The sequence below is a fragment of the Sardina pilchardus genome, chromosome 9 (assembly GCF_963854185.1).
Source record: "Sardina pilchardus chromosome 9, fSarPil1.1, whole genome shotgun sequence".
NCBI classification, from domain to species: domain Eukaryota; kingdom Metazoa; phylum Chordata; class Actinopteri; order Clupeiformes; family Clupeidae; genus Sardina; species Sardina pilchardus.
This window is the reverse complement of record NC_085002.1, coordinates 4,726,425-4,749,499: the sequence shown is the minus strand read 5'-3', so window position 1 is coordinate 4,749,499 and position 23,075 is coordinate 4,726,425. Positions and strand designations below refer to the sequence as shown.

The 23,075-nt window shown below is 40.4% G+C and overlaps 1 protein-coding gene across 3 annotated transcripts; it reads left to right on the top strand.

Moving 5' to 3' along the window:
* The first annotated feature begins 162 nt into the window (after positions 1-162).
* LOC134092484 (inter-alpha-trypsin inhibitor heavy chain H3-like) lies at positions 163-21,775 on the top strand. Of its 3 annotated transcripts, XM_062545371.1 has the most exons (22): positions 163-346; positions 1,617-1,780; positions 1,940-2,044; positions 2,589-2,751; positions 2,960-3,070; positions 3,800-3,928; positions 4,139-4,255; positions 4,641-4,809; positions 4,927-5,037; positions 5,993-6,033; positions 6,376-6,516; positions 6,736-6,930; positions 7,023-7,156; positions 7,231-7,472; positions 9,761-9,853; positions 13,095-13,175; positions 13,613-13,690; positions 14,034-14,141; positions 19,798-19,972; positions 20,064-20,212; positions 20,403-20,481; positions 20,595-21,775. In XM_062545371.1, the coding sequence occupies exons 1-22, from the start codon at positions 275-277 to the stop codon at positions 20,707-20,709; spliced, it is 2,772 nt and encodes a 923-aa protein (XP_062401355.1). In that variant the 5' UTR covers positions 163-274; the 3' UTR covers positions 20,710-21,775. The 3 variants fall into 3 exon arrangements, with proteins under 3 accessions (XP_062401355.1, XP_062401354.1, XP_062401356.1); XM_062545370.1 differs by lacking the exon at positions 5,993-6,033 and having other exon boundaries at positions 164-346; positions 6,335-6,516; XM_062545372.1 differs by lacking the exon at positions 5,993-6,033 and having other exon boundaries at positions 165-346; positions 6,335-6,516; positions 13,098-13,175.
* The last annotated feature ends 1,300 nt before the right edge of the window (positions 21,776-23,075 follow it).

Here is a 23,075-nt window from a genome sequence, read left to right as displayed (position 1 = left end):
TCACATGATTTATAGTCTACCCACTTTTTTTTTAATTTATTGTTTATTTTTTTTATCACTACACCCCTGGGGGTAGCTAACAGCGTGTGTAAGCAACATAGGCAGCTTAACCTCTTTAAACCTTCCTCTAACAGTAATCCAACGTTTAGCAAAGAGTCTGCTGACTTCTGGTAACGTACCCACCCCCAAACAAACAGTTCAATAGTGGAGTGCACAAGGAGATCTGAGGAGCCCGGAGCTGGAACTGGTGTAGTTGGTATCTGTGTTGAGCACCATGGATAGAGCAGTTGCTGTTCTGTTCATTTTTGTCAGTTTTTTGCATACCACAGCAGGTCAAAGTCAAACGGTAAGGAAATGATCCTTTATTTATCAATGCAGAGACGTGTGTGGGGAAACCCAGCTGGCTTAACATGAATTTGGGCTCAAATAACCAGTGAAATATACATAGGGCACTTGTGTTGCTTGGGAAAAAAAGGAAATTGATTCAAATGATTTGCATGTAGGCTATGTCTTACCTAAATGGCTTACCGTAGAAAATGTAGTTACATTTTTTCCTAATAATGAGAGGGAACTCTCATAATTAAAATGGGATCATCACTTCCAAGTTTTTCTTATGTGTGGAGTTGATTAAACTCCTCATTGACCCTGACACAAGTTGTCTTTTAGGCTACACCAGCATACAGTGTATTTCAGCTACAAAATGGACCTCGGTTTGTTTACAGAAGTTGGTGGAAGGTGTATTTGCAGCACACTATTTACCTTGTGTTGAAATAGTCTTTGCCTGCTGCTTGCAGGGGTCAGAGAAAAATTGAAACACTGACGTAGCAACAGTGCAGTAGGTACATACAGAGCCTGGTGGGATTTGATAGTCCGGAATAAAACCATGGTGGTGTGATTAAAAACTAATTGTGATGTTTAAAGATGACTTCAACATGTGAATTAAAGCAGCTGAAGCCACGTATTCCATATGAAGTTGAACGTATACTGTAGCTGAACAAAGGGAAAGGAGACACCTGACTCAAATGAAACTATGTAGCCTATTATTCATGAACTCATTTTTCACTTCTGAAAAGCTTTTGTAAGAGTCCACTGTGCCAATTTCAGTTTAATTTCACTGCTGGTTATGCCCAGACTCTCAAATATCAATCTCAGTCAAAATTTGATGAGTAGTCTGGTGTTAGCCAGGTTGCTAAAATCTGGTTTGTTTGACTAGAATACAGGCCTGGATTATCTCACAGGCCTGTGAAACAAAGGCCTGGTTGTCCGAAACGTCACGTGGTGGTGATTCTACTTTTCTAATTAATTTGGAACTAATTCTAGTGGGCAGACTATATTTGGGGACCAGAACTCCAGAGTGAATGGTTGCACCCTTTGAGTTTGTTTGGGGTATAGGTTTCCCAAAGCCCTCTTACATTCTGTCATTCAAAAGGTGTACGTTACACAGTATCTTAATGTTTGAAGGTGTCTCTCAGAACACTGTGAACAACATCTCATATCGACTTGGGACTAATTAAAGTGCTTCAGGCTCACTGAATATGCTCAAGATGTCCCAGTCAGTAGCCTACTATCTGCTATATGCAATAACAAGCTTGTACGCTGTGTTTGCGGCCCTGCAGAAGAGCAACTGGGATATCTACAGCTTTCACATCAATTCCACTGTGACGAGTCGTTATGCCATCACCGTCATCACCAGCCGGGTGGCCAATCGCCATGACAATTCCACTGAGATCGACTTCCATGTGAAAATCCCTAAAACTGCTTTCATCAGCAAATTCAGAATGTAGGTGTGCTAAACATTGCCAACTAAAACAGACACATATCTAGTGATACAAATTTGTCACTTTTCATAATTATTTATACTACTTACTTAAGTATGTATTGATATAAAATATACGTTTTGGTTTCTCTTGCACAATGTTGTTCTTTTGATGTTCTTAAGGACAATTGATGGGCAGATTTACGACGGGGTGGTTAAGCAAAAAGAGGAGGCCAAGCGGCAGTACAGTGCGGCTGTGTCACGAGGTCAAAGTGCTGGGCTGGTCAGGTATGGATGGCCCCTCGGGCCCCAAATCTTCTCTGTTTAATATGTCTGAAATCTGTGCAGTTTTGTGGTAACACATACCCTTGTATTTAATTCATTACACAACACTTTATTTGAAAGGTTGTGAAAGATGGACATAGTCTCTAATTATGGCATAAAAAATGGTAAAGATTCTAATGACAGAAAATGTGGACTATAGTTGATAAAGCCTCCTAAGAACTTAAAAATGAGATTTTGCAATGTAAGCTTCTGAACAAAAACTATAAAAAGCTATGTAAATCCAAAAATGTTGTAAAGATAGCAGAAAGCTGATCAGAGGGAAATCCAGTAATGTAATGTTATCAGTATACTGTATCATTGTCATTCATCATTAGATGTAACATGAGATAATATTGTTGCCATGGGAAAAAAAATCTAAATGCCCTTAATCTTGTATTTTTGGTTGTTTAATGGTTTATTATAATATGTAGAGCATATTTATGTAAATATCCATGGTATTGTTACGTTTGTGTGAATTTGAAGTTGCCACTGTCACTGTCATCCTCAGTGCTGTAGGCAGAACTTTAGAGGACTTCAAAACATCAGTGACTGTTGCTGCTCATAAGAAGGTGACCTTTGAACTCACTTATGAAGAACTGCTGCAGCGTCGTCTTGGCAAATATGAGCTTCTGATCAATGCCCAACCTGGCCAACCCGTTAAGGACTTGAAGGTGAAAGAGAGAGAGATCACAGATTTGTCATGTTTGAATGTTTATGCATATAGTGTAAAATGGACACTCACAACTTAAGAGAGAAATAGACCTAAAAGAGAGATAAGAGAGAAAGAGAGATCAAAGATTTGTCATGTTCAAATGTTTATGCATATACGTAGTGCAAAATGGACACTCACAACTTGAATTGTCTTTTCTTCTATTTCAGATTGAAGTTAGTGTGTATGAAAAACCTGGAATAAACTACCTAAAAGTGGAAGGTTCTTTGGCTTCGAAAGACCTGGCTAATGCCATTACGAAAACACATTCAGATAAAGAGGTATATGCTGTACGGAATGACGTCCTTCAGAGTCAGCATTTGCATATAGTTCACAGAGGGCTTCAGTCTCTTTTGCTATGATGGACCTAAACTGTAGGCTACTAGTGCATTACATACATTAGTGTGACAGTCAAGAAAATGTATTACTTTTAGAACAAAGTAGGAATGGGATAAAATCTAAAACATTCCTCAAATCAACACTCTGTTATTGGTTGCAATTGAATGATTCTAGCTACTCTTCCTTGAGTCTAACAAGGAATTCTTTCATTCTATAATATGATCATTTGAAATTCCACTCTAAATTTTATTTGGCACAATGGCGTCACTCTTCTGATGTCACTGAATGCACAAGTGTCCTGGCAATGTGTCAGAGAGTGATATAAACCTGTGGATATACACCATGAAGGCAGTGCATGTCAATTGTAATGTTAGTGGGCAGCCCTGGCCCACTGGTTAGGGCTTCAGGCTTGTAACCCTGAGGGTTGCCGGTTCGATCCCCGACCAGCCCACGGCTGAAGTGCCCTTGAGCAAGGCACCTAACCCCTCACTGCTCCCCGAGCGCCGCTGGTTGGGCAGGCAGCTCACTGCTCTGGGTTGTGTGATTCACCTTGCTGTGTGTTCACTGTGTGCTGTGTGTTCACTAATTCGGTTAAATGCAGAGAACTGAATTTCCCTCATGGGATCAAAAAAGTATATATTCTATTCTATTCTATTCTGTTTCTTTTGTAGGCATGGGTAAATTTCTACCCTACACAGCAACAGCAGATGACATGTGAGGGCTGTGGAGAGAATGGATTCAGCGGTGACCTCAAAATTATCTATGATGTTGAGAGGCCACAATCTCAGGGAGAGATATTGGTATGTGGCATATGTCATGTGTATGCTGAAAAATGATCGATAAATGTGACATTTAAGTTGGACATAAATTATCTTAGAGTGGGGGACAAGCTGCTTTGAGGTAATTCCGTTGTACTGTCGTAGATATTATATTTCACCTCAGTTATAGCAAGATCTCATTTCAACAATGGTGACATACTGTGTTCTAACTGTACTGTATGTATCCTGAAGGAGTACGGTGGGTTTTTCGTCCATTACTTTGCCCCCTCTGGTCTTCCTCGCATTCCAAAAAATGTGGTCTTCATTATTGATCAAAGTGGCTCCATGCACGGCAAGAAGATCCGGCAGGTACATGTGCCTTCTGCCTGAGACTGTCTGTCTCTTTTGGATTTGATGAACAAATCAAGTAACGCCTACCTTACACTGACAGACTTTGACAAGATTTGGGAACATTTTTTGAAAGATTGTAGTCTTTTAACTAATGCCCCTCATTCAAGCTTTACTCAAAAGACTACAATCTTACAAGAATCTTTCCCATCTTACATCTTTCTTTCTCACTGTACATCTTGTCAGTGTAAGGTAGGCTTAAGCTGGATATGTTGTTGTTGACTGCTGTTGGTTGCAAAAAAATGTATGAATGGCTCCTGACATACACTGTACAACGCCCAGAAGGACAGAGGAACTCTGTACTGCATTGAAATGTTATATTTACAACATGTGGATGTTATTACAGACTCGATCAGCTTTACTGAAGATTTTGGAGGATCTTGGAGAGAATGATCATTTTGGCCTGATCCTTTTTGATGATAGGATATCACCATGGAAACGTGAACTCCTCAGAGCAACCCAACAGAACCTGGACAACGCAAAAGAATTTGTTAGATCAATAAGAGATAGAGGAAGTAAGATGAACTCCAACAGGCCAGAAAAATACTGCTGAACCCTTTTCAAAATATTAAAACTGTGCTCAGAGCGTAATTCTACATGCCTAAAAGAGAGACCAATTCAATCCTCTGCAGGTACAGACATAAATGCTGCTGTATTGGAAGGTGTGGAGATGATCAAAAGATATCACAAAGAAGGCTCAGCTTCTGTCCTTATACTGCTGACTGATGGAGATCCCACTTCAGGTCTCAACACACACACACACACACACATTTGATTACTTTTATTTGGACCCAGAAGACAAGCAAATGATACAAGATCCAAATACTGTGGGAAAAGTCAATGACATGGTGACAGATCTACTAGGCTTACACACTTATTAATGTAGCATTCAAGATTCAAGGATAAACAAAGCATCTTCGTCTCCATATTTGCCTACTACCAATGACAGCTGAGACAGAACAGAATTTTGCAAGTCTTTTTGCCACCTTTTTCTGCAGCCCCCCCATCTGCAGCCCTCTGATAACATTCTTATGTACATGGCCTAGACTTCCAAAGACCAGGACTATTAGCCTACAATCATATCCTAGCTCGGTAATGCGTTCCATTAAAGTTTGACATTTCAATAGTTTGGAGTAATAGCATGTATCCATGTACAAATCAAAACAGCAACCCACTTCAACAATAAATACTGATTTCACAGATTCATTCACAATTACAATATCTGGAGTGTTTGGAATGTTCCTGAAGCAGTCATTGTCATATGCATTATTATCAAACCAGTTCATATTCACAGTACTATGTAAGTACAATTTGCAGTCATGTCCATTTCTTTTAAGATCCTTTGCAACAAGATCGACCAAACGGTCGTGTCTGGCTACATATTGTCCTTTGTAGTGATGACATCCATTCAGAATATGAGCCATAGTTTCGCATTCCTGCAAGTTTGTGTGTAATATGCAGTAAGGGTCATGCTTTGATGGATACCATGTAGCAAGATTATATTTGGTTGGAAGGCATTGCAATCGTGCTTTAATCGTGAAAACAAGAATTTCCTCTGAAATGGAGTTGTTTTTCAGGACGGAATGGGACACAGAATGATTTTTAAGTGAAATTAACTTATTAAAATACACTAAGTTTGGAGAGCATTCACCTACCATGGTTATCTCTTATGTTGATGATGTATTGTTGTCATGGAAGGTGTGACTCAGCTGAGTAGAATCCAATCGAATGTTAGAGAAGCCATTGGGAGGGAGTTTCCTCTTTATTGCCTTGGATTTGGGTTTGATGTGAACTCATGAATAGTAATGAGCTTGGTCAATTTCATGTCAGACTGACCAGCCTTTGTAATTGGCTTGATTTCTCCGCTTACTTCTTTTCAGTGGCTAGAGCTGACAGAGAAGGTAGCAGTTAATTGTCACATTCACAACATAACACATATGACGAAAAAAAAAAAAAAAAGTTTTTCTGTGGCATGGCACCTTTAAACGATAACATGAGATTGGCTCAAATATTATAATCGATTTTTTTTGCCTCTCGAAGGAGAAATTAATCAAGGGAAAATCCAGTCTAATGTGAGAGAGGCCATTGGGAAGAACTTTCCTCTGTATTGCCTTGGATTTGGGTTTGATGTGAACTTTGAGTTCCTGCAGAAGATGGCCCAGGAGAACAGTGGTGTGGCACGCAGGATCTACGAGGACTCAGATGCAGCTCTGCAGCTCAAGGTACATACTGTAGGAGTCTCACCACAAATAAAGGTTGATTACGCTAAATATACAGGGGATCTGTGATTCAATTATGGGGCAGTGGTAGTGTAGTGGTTGAGAAGCTGGGCAGAAACAATACAATGTTGTACATACCAGATGTTTTTTTCTGTGTGAATTATTGTACATATGTAAGTCGTAACGACACATCTTTTCACCACTTTCCTGATTCCTGAACAGGGTTTCTATGAAGAAGTTGCCATTCCTCTCTTAACCAGTGTAGAGATGAACTACACGGGTGCTACAAACCTGACCCAAACCACCTTCAATCTTTACTACAATGGCTCTGAGATTGTAGTTGCTGGAAAAATCCTTAACAATAACATAGATGACTTCAGTACAGAAGAAATCATCTGTGAAATCATAGCAACATCGGTAAAATTTCTATCTTAAGTTTCTCGTCACAGTTAATGTTTCAAAATATCTTCATATTTCCCGAGAGGAATAACACAGTGTCTCAATGGCAGAGAGACAGCAAGGTGAAGTACAGTGATATCAAGGCCACTAAAGATGACAAACTACCTGCAGTGATGAGTGGCTATGAGAACTTCCTCCAGAGACTATGGGCCTGCCTCACTGTGAAACAGCTTCTGGAGAAGGAGTGAGTGGATACAGTACATATGTGTGGTGATTGATCTGAGTCCATCAGCTGAACTACTACTGTACGTGTTTTAGGTTGACGCTGACCGGCGAGGAGAAGGAGGCAGTGAAGAAGGAGGCCCTTGATCTCTCTCTCAAGTACAGTTTTGTGACCCCACTCACCTCTATGGTGGTCACCAAACCTGAGGGTGAGGATTCTCAGGTGGCCAACAAACCCAAAGAGGGAGAGAAGCCTCCTCAAATTCCAGTCAGAATGGGTATACCTGGACAACCTGGACCACCTGGACCACCTTTATCTGCTGGACACCCTGGATTGGGTGAGTTAGGTGACCTGTGGACACCCTGGATTTGGAGTGGGTGAGTTAGATGACCTGTGGGGTACGAATCTCGCTAAACATAACCAGGCTTTCTTCGGATAACCTGGATCGACAAATACGAAAGTCGCAATCAGAGTTGAGTGGTATCACGAAACTCACTCACGGGTGAATTTGTCAAACTAGGCTTTCAGCTCAGATCTGTGCGCGTTCTCGTGGTTTGAGTGACTTTGGAATGTGGTGAAACGTGGAGATGCACAAGACCGCCTATATTTTAAAAAAGATTAGGCCACTTCCGCATTTATGAGCGGCAGTGTAATCTATGGTCATTTTTAGTGGCTAGCCTATAACATCAAAAAAACGATGGTCATCAGATATTGTATGGTATGCACGTCCATAGTGATATATCTGCATGCATATCTGCAACATAGAGTTAAGCGCCTTCGAGTTTCAAAATGTTTGAAGAGGTGGAGCTGCACCTGTAAGATGCCTATGACAGAACCTCACATGTGAGATAACTTTGTTTTTCAAGATAATTGATTGGTCAGTAGCCTAGTCAGTAGGATTGGTCAGAGGGCAGTCATTTTTCACGATTTGAGCTAAAACTTAGCACATAACCTGCTCCCGACCAGGTTTGGTTGTGAGCATGAGATACCACGGTGATATAGCAACGCTAAAACAGCGTCACTTTTGACAGCATACCCTGGCTTTGAGCGCAACATAGCCTACTTCGCTAACGCTAACCCACTAATCGAGATTCGTAGTACACCCCACTAGTTTCAATATTATTCACTTCTGTGCCGGTCATTATCGGAAAATAATTCCCGACAGGATGAACAGAACCAGAGGTTTTGCTTCGGCCTGAAGGGAATTATTTTCCGATAATGGCCTCTATACATTATCACGCTTATTTTACGGCTACTTGCCAAAACGAGAACAGAAACTTAACTCAATGTGTCTTTAGGAATGACTTGGCTACCGTTTCATGGCTTCCGCTAGAACTAGCAAAATAAATAGTTCACTGTACATTATGGGACCATTTTGTTATGCTCCGTCTACCCTATGTACACACGTAGCCGGGTATTTTTAAAACCGAATATTTCCCCCCCTCCGTTTATAAAATAATTGTATCCACATTACCTCGTTTTGAGGAAGAAAAACCTTCCACACATAACCGAACATCTGTGGTTTCAAGGCACTCAGACCCATCCTTCTGCAGTGAACAGAGGTCGCACGTTTGACGTCAGAGCAGATTTGTTGTGGTTTTGGACGTTCAAAACTGTAGATCTCTGGTTATCTCTGGCTACACGCCAATTTATAAACGGAGAATTCGCAGATCTTCACTTTGCCTGGAGTTTTTTTAAACTTTCGGTTATATGCGTTGTCATGTGGATGACAGGTCCAAACGTAGACAAATACCTTCGGTTAAGCAGATACCCGGCTACGTGTGTACGGGGCCTTAGACTTAGGGCAAACGCATGTTTGTCTCTGTGCATGCATTGTCTTGTTCTGATGTTACATGTCACAGCGTTTTATGATTGATGACGTTTCTTTGACAGATGTGGCCGCTTACAGGTGTGTGTGATATAAACTGGAGACGAACAAATACAATGCATGACATATTTAAATGTCAAACATGTCCGTGTGTTACAATACATTCCCCTCGCCACATGAGGAGATCTATGAACAAATCGTTGAGAAAATAAGACAGCTAGAACAATATTTGTCAGGAATCGAACCCATAACAACAAATCCTGAATTCTTGTTGTGGCCTGCGTACATACAAGGAATGCAACTGGCAAGACAGATCAAGACGAGGCGATTTCCTAGGCAGATATTGATTTGGGACTATATTGGGGCGAAGCTCAGGTGAAGCATTGCTACTTGGGCGCAGAGATATCACGCAACTCACAAGTACCATGGGTGCCTCTCATTTGTCTTTTTATAGGCCTATGTCCTCATTTCCTTCCTCGGTCCTCCTCGATCCCACTGATCTAGATAAAGAATGATGGGGCGGCAACAATGGGATAGTCTATCCAGTGTTCTTGTTAGTGGGAACGAGTCTGGAGGACCGAGCATCGAAGATCGAGGATAGAGGTTGAGAATGGGCCCATGTCTCACTCGCCACAGCACACATAGTAGAAACATACCTAGCCTATAGGCTGGAGACTTGTAGTTCACACTAGTTAATTCGTTCAGACTAGCACACATTGAGCGATAGCCAGTTAGTGGTAAGTAAAAGTATTGATGGTGCATTGCATTCATTCTGATGTTTTTCTTTGATGCTGCAGGGGGGCATTTCAGGACACATATGGTCAGCGGGCCAGTGGGTTCTTCTTTACAGATGTCCGGTGACTATGACTTTGCCCTTCCTGCTGCTGCTGGTTTGTATCTTCTTATCTAAAGTAAAATCTCAATCCATGTCTGCCATCCTTATTGTGTAGGCTACCTTGTATCATCTTAAGGTGCCATCTGTTCAGATGGCAACTGAGACTTTGTCCCATCAAATTGTGGCAAAAATGTACCATCAAATTGCTCTATTATATGCAAACATAGAAACTGATCAGTTGATTTGAATTGGCCACTTGTATGGCCTGAATACATTTTTTTAATTTGATACCATTACATTATTGTGCCAGATGGGGGAGTACCTACATCAGGGGTATTCAATTAAAATTCAAAGAGGTCCAGTTACTAAAATGTCCTCCCGGCAAAGGTCCGAATCTTAAATTGTCACTGAAAATAGTGTAGGCTACCCTGAAGTTAATAAAATCAGTAACGCATGTACATTTCTAGGCCTATTTAATTTATTGTTACATTTCAAGTGTTTTCAAAGTAATATGCTTGTAACATACCAAAAAGTCTTAACTTGAATGGTACTTGAATGCAAAACAATACTGTAGGCTAGTTGTCTTTAGGCTACTAGGCCTACATTTCAAGAAAGACAGACAACAGACACTGAATTTATTCTGAATGGAATAAATATAAAGTGCAAAATAACTTTGAGCAGCCTGAACTTAGGGCCTATTTCAAGCAGCCTAGGCCTAATGTAAAACATTCCGAATCTTTTGAATAAAATAAAAGTGGATCTTTAAGAAAAGAAAAAAAGACCTTTGCATACTGCGTTCTAGTATCCTCTGCTAATAGTTCAGATGTTCTTGAATCTTGTTGTTGAAGCTGACAATGGGATCTGTAAAGTTTCTGCAGCCGCATTAAGCACTCATTCACAGCTGCTGTCCCATCGCTAAATGCTCTCTTGTGTTGCATCAAAATCCACGCAATCTTTAACGAACACTAATTTGCCTGTACATGCATGCGTGATCACACGAGTAGACCTGTCATAGTGTGCTTTCAATTTGATAATTAGGCCTATTATCCTACCTCCGCCGAGGAAAGTAATGTTTTCATCGGGGTTTGCGTTTGTTTGTCTGTTTGTTAGCTCTCGGAGTGCTGTTCAAGTTTTACTTGCCCTCACTGCGGACTTCTGCGTGTACCTTTCCTCTAACGACCCGTGTTTGATCTCAGTGACGCACGCTAACGTCGCCACAGTTTCACAGCGCATATTTACAGCAACACGAACGTATTGGTCCGTCCGTCCATTCATCTTTAAAAGTTCGGTTTTCACCATCATTTTTGAGCAAGCCATTTTCTCTCATCTCCTCTCTCTCCCGCTAGGCCTATTCTCTGTTGCTGAAAGGTAAACAATCGAGTTGATTGGCTTGGCTACGGACGATGCTCTTTGATAATATTAGGCCGACAATTTCAACGGGTCCGGACAGCACCGTCACTGGGTCCGGACCCGGACCGCGGTCCGCCATTTGGTGATGCCTGACCTACATGGTACTTGGGGTGATTTGGTGATTATGTTGGTTTTAGACGGCTGCCAGAGTTGTTGATATTGTGACATCATGATAGAGGTCCAGTTTTTTGATTGGCTGTGGTAGAAAGGGGAGGTTTCTTTCCAGTAGAAATGGGTGGTGAGGGAATCTAGTTGGAATCATTGAAAATAGGTAATTAATCTGGGGGATTGTCTTCATTTTGACTGTTGTGATACGGCCTATGAGTGTGAGTGGGAGCTTGTTCCATTGTTTATTATCATTTTATATTTTCTTGAGGAGTGGGGCATAGTTGTGGTCGTATAGCTCTGACAGCCTGGGGGAAATTCAGATACCCAGGTACTTGATGTTGCCCGTGTCGAGTGGAAGGGAAGGGTTGTGAGCTGCAGAGTCCACACCATCTCTTGATAGCGAAAGTATGGCTGATTTGTTCCAGGTAATTGTGTAGTGAAAGACTTTTGAGAATTTGCTGATGACAGGTTTTGCTGAGTGATTGGGATGGAGTTTAAGTATAATAATAAATCATCTGCATATAGACAAATTTTGTGTTGAAGGTTGTTGACTTGGATTCCTTTCATTTTGTTGTTTGGTGTATTGCTGCTGCAAGTGGTTCGATGAATAAGGCAAAGAGGGATGGAGAGATGTCTGGTTCCTTGATGCAAAGTGAAGTTGGTGAAGTGATCCCATTTGTAACGATTGTGGCCCTAGGGGAAGTGTACAGTGTTGTTATTTATTGGATAAACGACTCTCCAAAGCACAAATTTGCTGAGGGTGGTGAATAAGAATGTCCAGTTGACCTTGTTGAATGTTTTTTCTACATCTAGTGATGCAATTATGTATTTTTGTAGCTGTCCTTGTGCAATTCTGAGATTGAAAAGTCTGCAGATGTTGTCTGTTGCGTTTCTGTTTTTGATGAAGCCTGTCTGGACTGGTTGAATTAGTGCAATTGAACTCTTCTTATACAGCTCTGGAAAAACAAATTAGAGACCACTGAACAGTGATCTACCACTGATGTTATCCTATGGTTGCCGAGTAACATTCAAATGTGTTGATGGTCATATTCAAATTTGAATAAAAATGTAAAGTAGACTGTCCTGAAAGAAAAAAAAAACCTTACAGGTGCATCTAAAAGAAATGGAATATTGTGAAAAAGTTAATTTTTTTCCCATATTTCCTTTCACAAATGGAAACTTTCATATGATCCAGATACATTACACATACAGTAAAATATTTCAAGCATTTTGTCATGGAACTCAAAAGTCCAGAATATAAAAAAAATATATATAATCTTGACCTATGATCTTTTATCAGGTCATTAAGTCAAAACACAGGCAATATTTGTTTTCCACAATATTGTCAAATTTTGAGATGCACCTGTATAATGAGCCAGATGATGGCCCATTTGGAATCAGCCAGGCCAGTGAGTCATACTGTAGTTTAGTTTGACCAGAGAGGGTTAAAGCGGAGCGAGAGGCGCAAACGTTCGATCATTTCCGCGTTCTGTCTTCGCAAAGGGGAGGGGGGCTAAATCCCCCTTTAAGCAGACCTGCTAACATTCGAAATGCACTGCTTGTGTGGGTTGCCGATCTGACAGAGATCGATATCCCACTATGACGTCTTTGCAACACGCCCCTTTAAGCAGACCGGAACTGTTCGAATTTTGCTTCCATAGAGATGCATTACGTTGCTCTATCTTGTCAATAATTAAGGATCTTTGGTTTGACCTTTCTCTTCCTACTTACTAATCTCACCCCACTCCTCTACTGCCTCTCTTGACTGGAATATGAAGCAGACTATGAAGATGAGGATGAAGATGTGGGATATGCTATGCTTTCACCAAGTGGACCTCGTGGTGACTTTGGAATGGCAGGTAAATTAAATTTACTGAGTTTTTCATTCACTTGTATTTAGAACTGACCACTGGTGATCGGACCAACCAAGACACATTTAAAAACAAATGTAAACAAGGTCCAACAGCAACCGCCAAAATATGATTTATTTAATACCTCTTTTTAGCAGGAATGTGAATAAACTGATGCACTGTACACACTTACAATTGTGACAGAAGAGATTTGTAATTGAAAGTCATCGTAACCATATGGTTTGTACTGCAGACTTGTCCTATGACAGCATGCATTTCATACAACAGCACTAAATAAAAAAAAAAGAATGAGTAATTTTCTCTGCTGCCAAATATTTCTACATAAAGAAATACATGCATATGTATTATTTCCTTTAATATCCTACTCATCCACCTTTGGTGCCTCTGACTGTACCTCCTTCCCTTGCCTTGCTCTTGGTATCTAGGCCCAGGTAGGCATCCTGTTATCCATGCTACTCATTCATCAACATTAGAATCAACAGAAACACCAACTACAAGACCAGGTACCCAATCACATACATTTTCTAACCTGTAACACTTTTTGTCAAATTCAGCTAACTATTATCTGCTAGCTGCTGCCCATTTCGTGAGTCTTTGTATATATATACCCTGTCTCCGTGAATTGTCCCTCGATAAAATTGTTTCAGCCAATCACACAAAAAGGAGGGGTGGGATTTGGGGGACTGGAAGGGGAATTTGGCAAGGGGAAGAGTGAGTTTCCTCTGGTGTTTGGTTCAAACATCAAAAGACGTGATTGGACATCATCCAGAGTAACTCACAGTGCCTTTAAAGTAACTTATGGCCTCCAGTACCTCCCACACTCTCTGTCTCTTTGTCTCTACGCAGCACGGACGCCTGTGAGGTTCTTGATGGCTGCCGAGGGCCAGTCTCTGCCACTCTGCTTCGACATCCCAGCAGGCCATTTAGTCAAACTGCTGCAGGACCCTGCATCTGGTAGGATGGCGCCATTCTCATAGTCTAGAGTCTAGATGGAAATAAGGGTCCAGGTGCCCCCCCGGCTTTTTTTTTTTTTTTTTTTTTTTTTTTTAATACAACCTGTTTTTTTTTTCAAATCCTTAAGGGCATAGTTTAGAATTTTTGGCATAGGACCTCATTTCCAGGTTAGCCAGTGTGATATTTATCAGGTGAGGCTGTTTTCAGCACATTTCATCCAGTCCTTCTACTATAGTTGCAGAGTTCGCTGGTGCTAGGCTAGTGCAAGTCAACGGTGTGTGCTAGCTTGCCCCTTGCCCCTAGCTTGCCCCTAAAAACTAGCCATTCCACAGTACACTCGAGCCAAATAAATTATCACGTCGGACTATCTATCTAGAAGTCTGTGTTGATAGAATAATGTTAGAAATAAAACTAACCTTGCATCACCTTGCAATAGTTATACTTTGTTCCCTGTAATTGGTATAGGCATAGGCTACAGCAGTGGTGGACTGATATTGCCTTGATGTCCCAACTGGAGTGCATTGAGTATGCTTTTCTGTTTACTTTTCAGGCAGTAACCAGAGCAAATTAAAATTCCACCGTTGCTGAGAAACGAGTCCCTCAAAATGTAATGCGATCATTGAGATGTAAGGCTGGTTTTATTTCTAACGTTATTAGTCCGGGAGCCAAATGCCATAATTTAGGTGAACCTGGCTTTGTCGGTTAAAGTTTTTTTTTTTGCAGAATCTAGTAGACTAGGGGTACCTCTTTAAGATTTAAGAGGGTGCCCGGTGATATCCCTTGGGCAATTTCATATATTAAGCCTTTCTTGTCCAATGTGTTGACTATAAGGCGGATATACTACAGGTGAATAGGGTAAAAAAATTAACAAGCAGATATCACTATGAAACTTCACCAGTTGATTACTTAGATCAATATGAAAAATAAATGTATTACAAGTTTTCTGAAATGTAATGTTTGAATATGCAAATTAGGTATGATGTAATTAAATATGCGCTGATTTGCATAAACGTAAAAAGATCAAATCTGAACATTGGACAAAGCCAGCTTAATTTTTTTTCTTTTCATTTTGTTGACATAAGAGATGAAAAGTATTTTAGAGAGGGAATTATAGATATCTCATTTAGTTATTCAGTAAATCAGAAAATACTATACCAGCCTTTAAAAAATCCATTTTCGCCATGTTTTTTGGAATAAAATGTCATGTAAATCAGGCTAAGAATCATATATCAACAAACCCCTCTGCAAAATCCTTCTAAACATGGTTAGGTATAAGACTGAAAAGTTTGGTGTATGTAGATGCTTGTGAAGTGGAGATTTTGTTCTTCGAGTGAGAGAAGAAACTCATCCATATCCGCCTTATATTCAACACATTGGACAAGAAAGGCTTCATATACAAAATTGCCCAAGGGATATCACCGGGCACCCTCTTAAATCTTAAAGAGGTACACCTACTCTACTAGATTCAGCAAAAAAAAAAACTTTAACCAACAAAACCAGGTCTGACCTGGGTTGGTTGCAACCTGACCCCATGGCTTAGTGACTGGTCTGGTCTGCCAAAAGCTCACGAGAACCTTAAAGGAACACTTCACTTTTGTCGGTTAAAGTTTTTTTTTTTGCTGAATCTAGTAGAGTAGGTGTACCTCTTTAAGATTTAAGAGGGTGCCCGGTGATATCCCTTGGGCAATTTCGTATATGAAGCCTTTCTTGTCCAATGTGTTGAATATAAGGCGGATATGGATGAGTTTCCTCTCTCACTCGGAGAACAAAATCTCCACTTCACAAGCATCTACATACACCAAACTTTTCAGTCTTATACCTAACCATGTTTAGAAGGATTTTGCAGAGGGGTTTGTTGATATATTATTCTTAGCCTGATTTACATGACATTTTATTCCAAAAAACATGGCGAAAATGGATTTTTTAAAGGCTGGTATAGTATTTTATGATTTACTGAATAACTAAATGAGATATCCATAATTCCCTCTCTAAAATACTTTTCATCTCTTATGTCAACAAAATGAAAAGAAAAAAATTGAAACTGGCTTTACCCAATGTTCAGATTTGATCTTTTTATGTTTATGCAAATCAGCGCATATTTAATTACATCATACCTAATTTGCATATTCAAACATTAAATTTCAGAAAACTTGTAATACATTTATTTTTCATATTGATCTAAGTAATCAACTGGTGAAGTTTCATAGTGATATCTGCTTGTTAATTTTTTTACCCTATTCACCTGTAGTATATCCGCCTTATAGTCAACACATTGGACAAGAAAGGCTTAATATACGAAATTGCCCAAGGGATATCACCGGGCACCCTCTTAAATCTTAAAGAGGTACCCCTAGTCTACTAGATTCTGCAAAAAAATAAACTTTAACCGACAAAGCCAGGTCTGACCCCATGGCTCCCTGACTATATTGTCAACACAGACGTTTACATTGATAGTCAGGTATCATATTTTTTAGTGGCAGGCTAGCACATACCATTGAACCTAGCACCAGTGACAGTGGCGGAACAACTGCACACAGGCCCCTAGGGCAGAGATGGTTGATGGGCCCCCTCTCCCCATACCCCCCCCCCCCCCCCCCCCCCCCCAACACGCATAATAAGATTTGAATGATAACAAAAATGTGACCCAAGCAACTAAAGTAATGCAAATTGCTTATGTATTATTTTATATTTGGTCAATTGTGATATTGATATTGATAAATGGTGCAGTCACTTTAAGAAGAGTCTGAACGGTTCTCATAATGCCGTTTTGCAGGTCATGCTCAAGGCTGAAGGCTCTACCAGCTGTAGCTCGTTTGTTTGCACCATATTGATATGATATAACAATATTTGTATTATTACAAGCAGCCTTCATTTGTTGCTTTGGAAATGGAGGGTCCCAAGCTTATATTTCTGTTTGCAAGTAAACATGCATTTTGAACCTGGTAGCCACTTAGCTATCTGAGTGGAATGCATTCACAAGAATAGTCTAATTTGTGACTCCATTCTTCAGATGGTAAATATTAGGCTAGCTAATAAATAAATTGGCTAAGTTACTCACAGTGAGTGCAGCCAATGTAAAATAGACTTCTTACCAACCTGAGCTTACAAATGGTGAATCACTGGAAACCTGATCTGCCACCTCCTTTAGCCTCCCCTCGTCTTTGCTGCCATCATCATTAGCCACGTACCTTTCTTAAAACGATTCTTATGGCAGAAGATGTCAACAATGACAAGCTAGGTGGAACCTGCCTAATAGCTGTTTTCAAATGTTCTGCACATTTTGCGATAGGCTAATTCCTTGCCGAATTTCGGACGGTAACGGACATCACGTGAAGCGGCCACTTGCTGTTCACATCTTATTTCGAATTTCCGTCGTTAGCTGGGCAGATAATGACACCTAAATATAGGCTATGCGGTCTGACAGCGGAAGAGTGAAGCTGGAACCTGCCTCTCTGTCTCTACTGCATGCTCATAATTTCGTTCCAAATTATGCTTTAGTTTGTAGAGGTCACGAGCATGGAGAGAGCCCACAAAGTATAATGATCTTTCTCGTTTGATCGATTATTGGAATTGTCATTCATAAAAACTATAGATTCTGCGTTAATTGTGTGAGAATGATCCGGGGCTGATGCTTGGCATAAGAACAAGTTAAACCAGGTATTACCAACTTCCCGTAGCCTAGTCCAAGCCTATTATATACGTTGTTCACTACAATGGAATTTTGATGATGACGTTCAACAAGTCTTCAGATATCATACCCATCATGCACTGCAGTTGTTAAAAAATTACACAAACATGATTAAAAAAAACAATACAAGCCATAACAACATAGCTTATCTTCAAAGAACATGACTAACTATTACATTACAAGACAGCTTTAGGGATTTCACTGGTATTTTTTGAGTCATGACTCCCACCATGATAAAATAGTAGATCTAAAATGCTAGATATATAAATAGACTAGCCACCTACACAACACTATAATGAGTAATGGGTGCTACAACACATTCGATGAGACCAGTAATTACGCATCGGGGAAGTTAAGTTCGCGTTTTCGATGAAGTGCAAAGGGCCCCTTGAGCCCTTGGGAAGGGCGTGGGCCCAGGGGCAGCTGCCCCGCCTGCCCCGCCTATAGCTCCGCCCCTGACCAGTGAACTCTTCAACTATAGGACTGGATGAAATGTGCTGAAAACGCTAAGTGGCGGCTGGTCATCAAAAATTTTGGTGAAGCAAACCCAGAGCAAACCCCGTCGACCGAAGCGGTTGCAGCGTCGGGACCTTATTACCACTTCGAACGTGCATTATTTTCCTATAGACGCACGGCGCGTCGTTGATTATCCCTTACATAACGGTATATCGTTCAGCCTTACTCACGGTTCTTCCTCACATTCTACAATTGAAATGTCTCCTTACCGTAGCATCAACGAGCTGTGTAATTTCCACAGAAAGTTTTGGTCTGCCCTCTGCTTCCACTCGTAATTTGTCCTCATATTATGACTGGAAACGAAGCTAGCTACCCTCCTAGCCATACCCTCCTAGCTTGTAAGGGCTCTTGCTAAACAAATTATATTAGGAAACAAAAAAGATATTCACTAACCCTAAGTAACAAAATCCTCATCTACACGGAAAAATAAAGATATGTCTTATGAAATGACTGTTCAACAAATTATGTGTTGTTATTGCTGATTATGAAGCTCTCCTAAATCGTCGCTGTCAAAGTCAGTTAACGATAGTTGCCTTATGAAGGCGTTGACTGGCCAGAGTATTGTGTCAATCATATTCAAGTGACGGAAGTGCAAAATTCTACCCTATCGGTCACTGCTTCACGGGTGGGACTTATCTGCCATAAGGATCCATTGAAACGGGAAAAATCCACGAGCCGCGGGGGGTTTCACTCGATTTACATTGAAGTCAATGGGAAAAGATATCGATGGTAGTGAAGCAAGAAAATCGTCTGATTCACTGCAATTGTCTGTTTCACCGCGGGTGTGGGGATGGCGCTGTTGTCACTCACAGAATTGAATTCAGGAAAACAACTCGTCTTAATTACTGTCTTTCTGTTTCAAAACAGTGAAAATGGGATTATTGTAAGGTTTTTTTTTTATTTTTTATGTTTACTTTTTTTTTGGTGAAGCACTGCTTCACCTGTAGTCTTATAGAAGCCTCCTCTGAAGGTCCACATTCTGAGCTACCCCTTTGAAGTGTCTATTTTCAGAATCTCCCAGGTACCAAACTAAATAGTGTTCCAAGGCTTCTTTTTAAACTCTTTGCTGCACTATAATATATATATATAGAAACTGGCATAACATTTGAACATAGACAACAGAGACAAATGAACATATTTTACCATATAATTCTGACCCCAGGAATTTAATGGTATCTGCCAGATTTAAAAAAAAAAAAAAAAAAATGCGGGGAGTGTGTGCATGCACTCCTATTTCCATCCAGATTAAAAGACATTTCACCTGTTGATCCTTTTATCCACGCAGACTCTACGCACACTACATCAACAAATAGTCATCTTCTACATGTCTAATTTATGTACATAATTATTGGTCATTGGCAGTAAAGTCAGCTTGATCTGTTTACTTGACTGTGAAAATGGCTCTGATCCTACCTCACCTGGTTGTTGGGGTGGATATTTGTATGACCTCAGGGCTGTCTATGAATGGTGAGGTGGCATCTGATGAAGGTCAGGGCTTCAAGAAGGTCATCATTCATGTAAACGCCGACGTGCACATTGAGTGTGAACCTTATGAAATCACTCTGAAGATGAAAGGACTGGACATTGTCCATTTTCTCTGGAGACAGCACACGCAAAAGACAAGCAGGTATGGTGGTTATTTTGGTGCTCGGTTGAAGACGTTTCAGCCACTTCCACCCGTCAGGGCTCAATTTGTTCTTGTGTCTCTGTTCTTCCAGCATGATTTTGAGTATCAGGGACGATGAGGTGGAGGTCTCCTCTGGATCTCTACATATCGTCGTCTTTCGTCACCAAAAGGACGGGGATAGACTCCTGTGGCCTACTGTTAGACAACGACCATCAAATACTGTCTTTGAGGGAATTATGGGTAATTATGCAAACAGCTCACTAATTCAGTGTGGTTTATGTCAACAACATGTACAGTACCATTAATGATCAACTAACTGATGATTGTCACTTGCTTATTTGCTTAACTATATGATGAGAATAATCCATGACAACATCACAAGTGCCTTGATGCAATAATGCAATAATTAACAAAAGCAATGCACCCACAGGGAAACAATTGGTCACATATGAAGAACACCAGTCTACATCAAAACTGCGGATTAAAGATGAGGAAGTCTCTGCATCAAAGTGAGGCACATTTAAATTATGAACTGGTTATATTTGTTGATAAACATTATCTATACTTATATCTAATTATTATATCTAATAACTAATTATACTGTATCTGTGCCATATTGCAGGGTTTCCACCCAGGACTTCAGTGTCAAGACTGCGCCCATAGTGTCCTGCTGGCTTGTAGAGGTGAAGTTTGCCCTGCAGGGGGAGCTGGCGGACCACACAGTCTCCAAGCTGTAAATTCTAACGTGTATTGGAATTGGTCATCATTGATTTCCAGTGGGTCATTGATGAATCGTAACAGAAAATACCAGTCAACTTCTAGAGAATGTTATGTTGTATTTCTTAATCATCTTTGCCATTTAAAATTTTGCCATTAGGAATGAGTTTGAAATAATTTAGGAAACTGCAGGCAGAGTCTATGTAAGGGATAATCAACGGCGCGCCGTGCGTTTATAGGAAAATAATGCGGGTTGATTATCCTGCTTATACCACTGCTTCTATCATTTTCGTTTATATTGCCGCTGTCTGAGATACAACGTTGCTATTTTTACCATTACATTCAGAATGGCGAATTAATATTCAAGTGTGATAAGCCCCAAAAAAAGGAACTACTTCATAGTCGTGCGTATATCGAAAAAATAATGCACGTTCCAAATAGCGCATCACAATAGGAAATTTGACCAACCAGTGGTTTATAAGCGGGATAATCAACGACGCGCCGTGCGTTTCTAGGAAAATAATGCACGTTCAAAGTGGTAATAAGGTCCCGATGCCGCATGCGGAGGGGACTTTACACTTCGATAAGTGCATTATTTTCCTAAAAACGCACAGCGCGGAGTTGATTATCCCGCTTATACCACTGCTATCATCATTTTCGTTTATATTGCCGCTGTCTTAGATACTACGTTGCTGTTTTTACCGTTACATTCACATTGGCGAATTAATATGCAAGTGTAATAGGCCCAAAAGAAGGGAACTACTTCATAGCCGTGCGGTATATCGAAAAATAATGCACGTTCCAAATAGCGCATCACATTTCGGAAATTTGACCAAGCAGTGGTATAAAGAATATTAATCAGGGAAGAGAATATTCATCAGGGACTGGGACTACAGTAAAAGGCTCTACCAAAATTAAACATATACTGTATCATCTCCTGTAAAATCATCGTTATAGGTGAGTAAACAGTTTCTTTTGTTTTGTCTGTTTTGTAAAGACTTCATTCTTTGTTAATCCTTAATCAAAAGGAGTCATTGTAATTGTTTGAGATTCAATAAACAAACATCAGCACAGGTTTCTATTGCAGCCCATTTTGCACTGGTATGTCTTCTGTTGTTTTAAAAAGATTACTTGTTGCCAACCTAGCCATTTTAGGATCCTGTAGCACATTTTAGAAAAGCAATCATGCAGTTTTGTGAATAAAAAATACCATCAAAGTTCAGTAATGTAAAATTGCAGGATGATGCTTGGAATTCAACAGTCACTTTATACCCATTTGGTTTTAAAGTTACAACATTACTCTAAAAAACTAGAAAAGCACTAAGAGAGCGCAGAGTCACCTCCGCCTGTATTGTTTTTCCTAGGTTGTCACACATTTGAACCTAAGCTATTCAGATCGCCACCACGTGGCCATACAATGCCATTACACCACAAAGCGAAAAACATAAACGGCTCCGGAATCCTGACGGTGATACGGATCACTCCCAGAATTTGGTTTCTTCCTTGGGTCATTTCTGACCTTCTCTTAATTTCATCAACCTTTTGAGTTACCTTGCTAACAAACAGATGAACAGACAGATAGACAGACATATCCGATGAAAACATAACCTCCTTAGCGGAGGTAATACATTTCAGACAACTAAATGTTTAACTTTAAACTCACAGCAGCAATCACCGCTCCGGCAATGCTGGAATTTGAAACCCAGTCCTGATAAAAACGAAATGTCTGTACTGTAACTGCTGACCAGTCCCTCGTACTTGGCGTATTTCCCCTCAAAGGCCTCTTATCTTCCAAGCGGTGCATTAGCTCCAACAGAGTGGTGGTCGCAATGTTGCTGGGGAACTTCAGTTGTCGTTCAGGCCCCTCGCAGAGGCCAGGATGCCTGCAGATGTTCTTGCAGCAAACGTTTTTGCCTCCTCTCAAAGTGATGGCTTTGTTAGAGGAGTGGGAGCACCTAGTCCACTCAACTCCTGCACACATGGCTTCATGCCATCTGTTTACATGGAGTATATAATCTATTCTATTCTACAGTATATCAGGCGCTCTGAAGCACTCTACAGTCTTTTAATTGGAAATTCAAAACGGAAACCCAGTTGACTGTACATTGTTGTTCAATCAGTTTTACTCCAATCAAGGTGTTTATACGTGACATTTTTATTCCAATTGAGCCATGATTTCAATTCTAATCTTAAGTGTTCATAGAAACCCTAATGTCTTGAATAAAAGGCTGCTCTTACTCTGGACTTGAGTCTCTCAGACTACAGTTGGGTGACCAGACGTCCCCGGGGTCAAGGGACAGTCCCTGTTTTTGGTTGCCTGTACCCGGGAAAATACAGAAAAACTACCCATAACCCCGTTTTTTGAAGATGAAACTTGTACAGTATG

Bases quoted from the DNA above. Each gene is read 5' to 3' on its own strand.
- LOC134092484 (XM_062545371.1), top strand. From the start codon at position 275: ATGGATAGAGCAGTTGCTGTTCTGTTCATTTTTGTCAGTTTTTTGCAT. The intron at 1,781-1,939 runs GTAGGTGTGCTA...GATGTTCTTAAG, and splicing joins TTCATCAGCAAATTCAGAAT to GACAATTGATGGGCAGATTT. The intron at 13,176-13,612 runs GTAAATTAAATT...CTTGGTATCTAG, and splicing joins TGGTGACTTTGGAATGGCAG to GCCCAGGTAGGCATCCTGTT.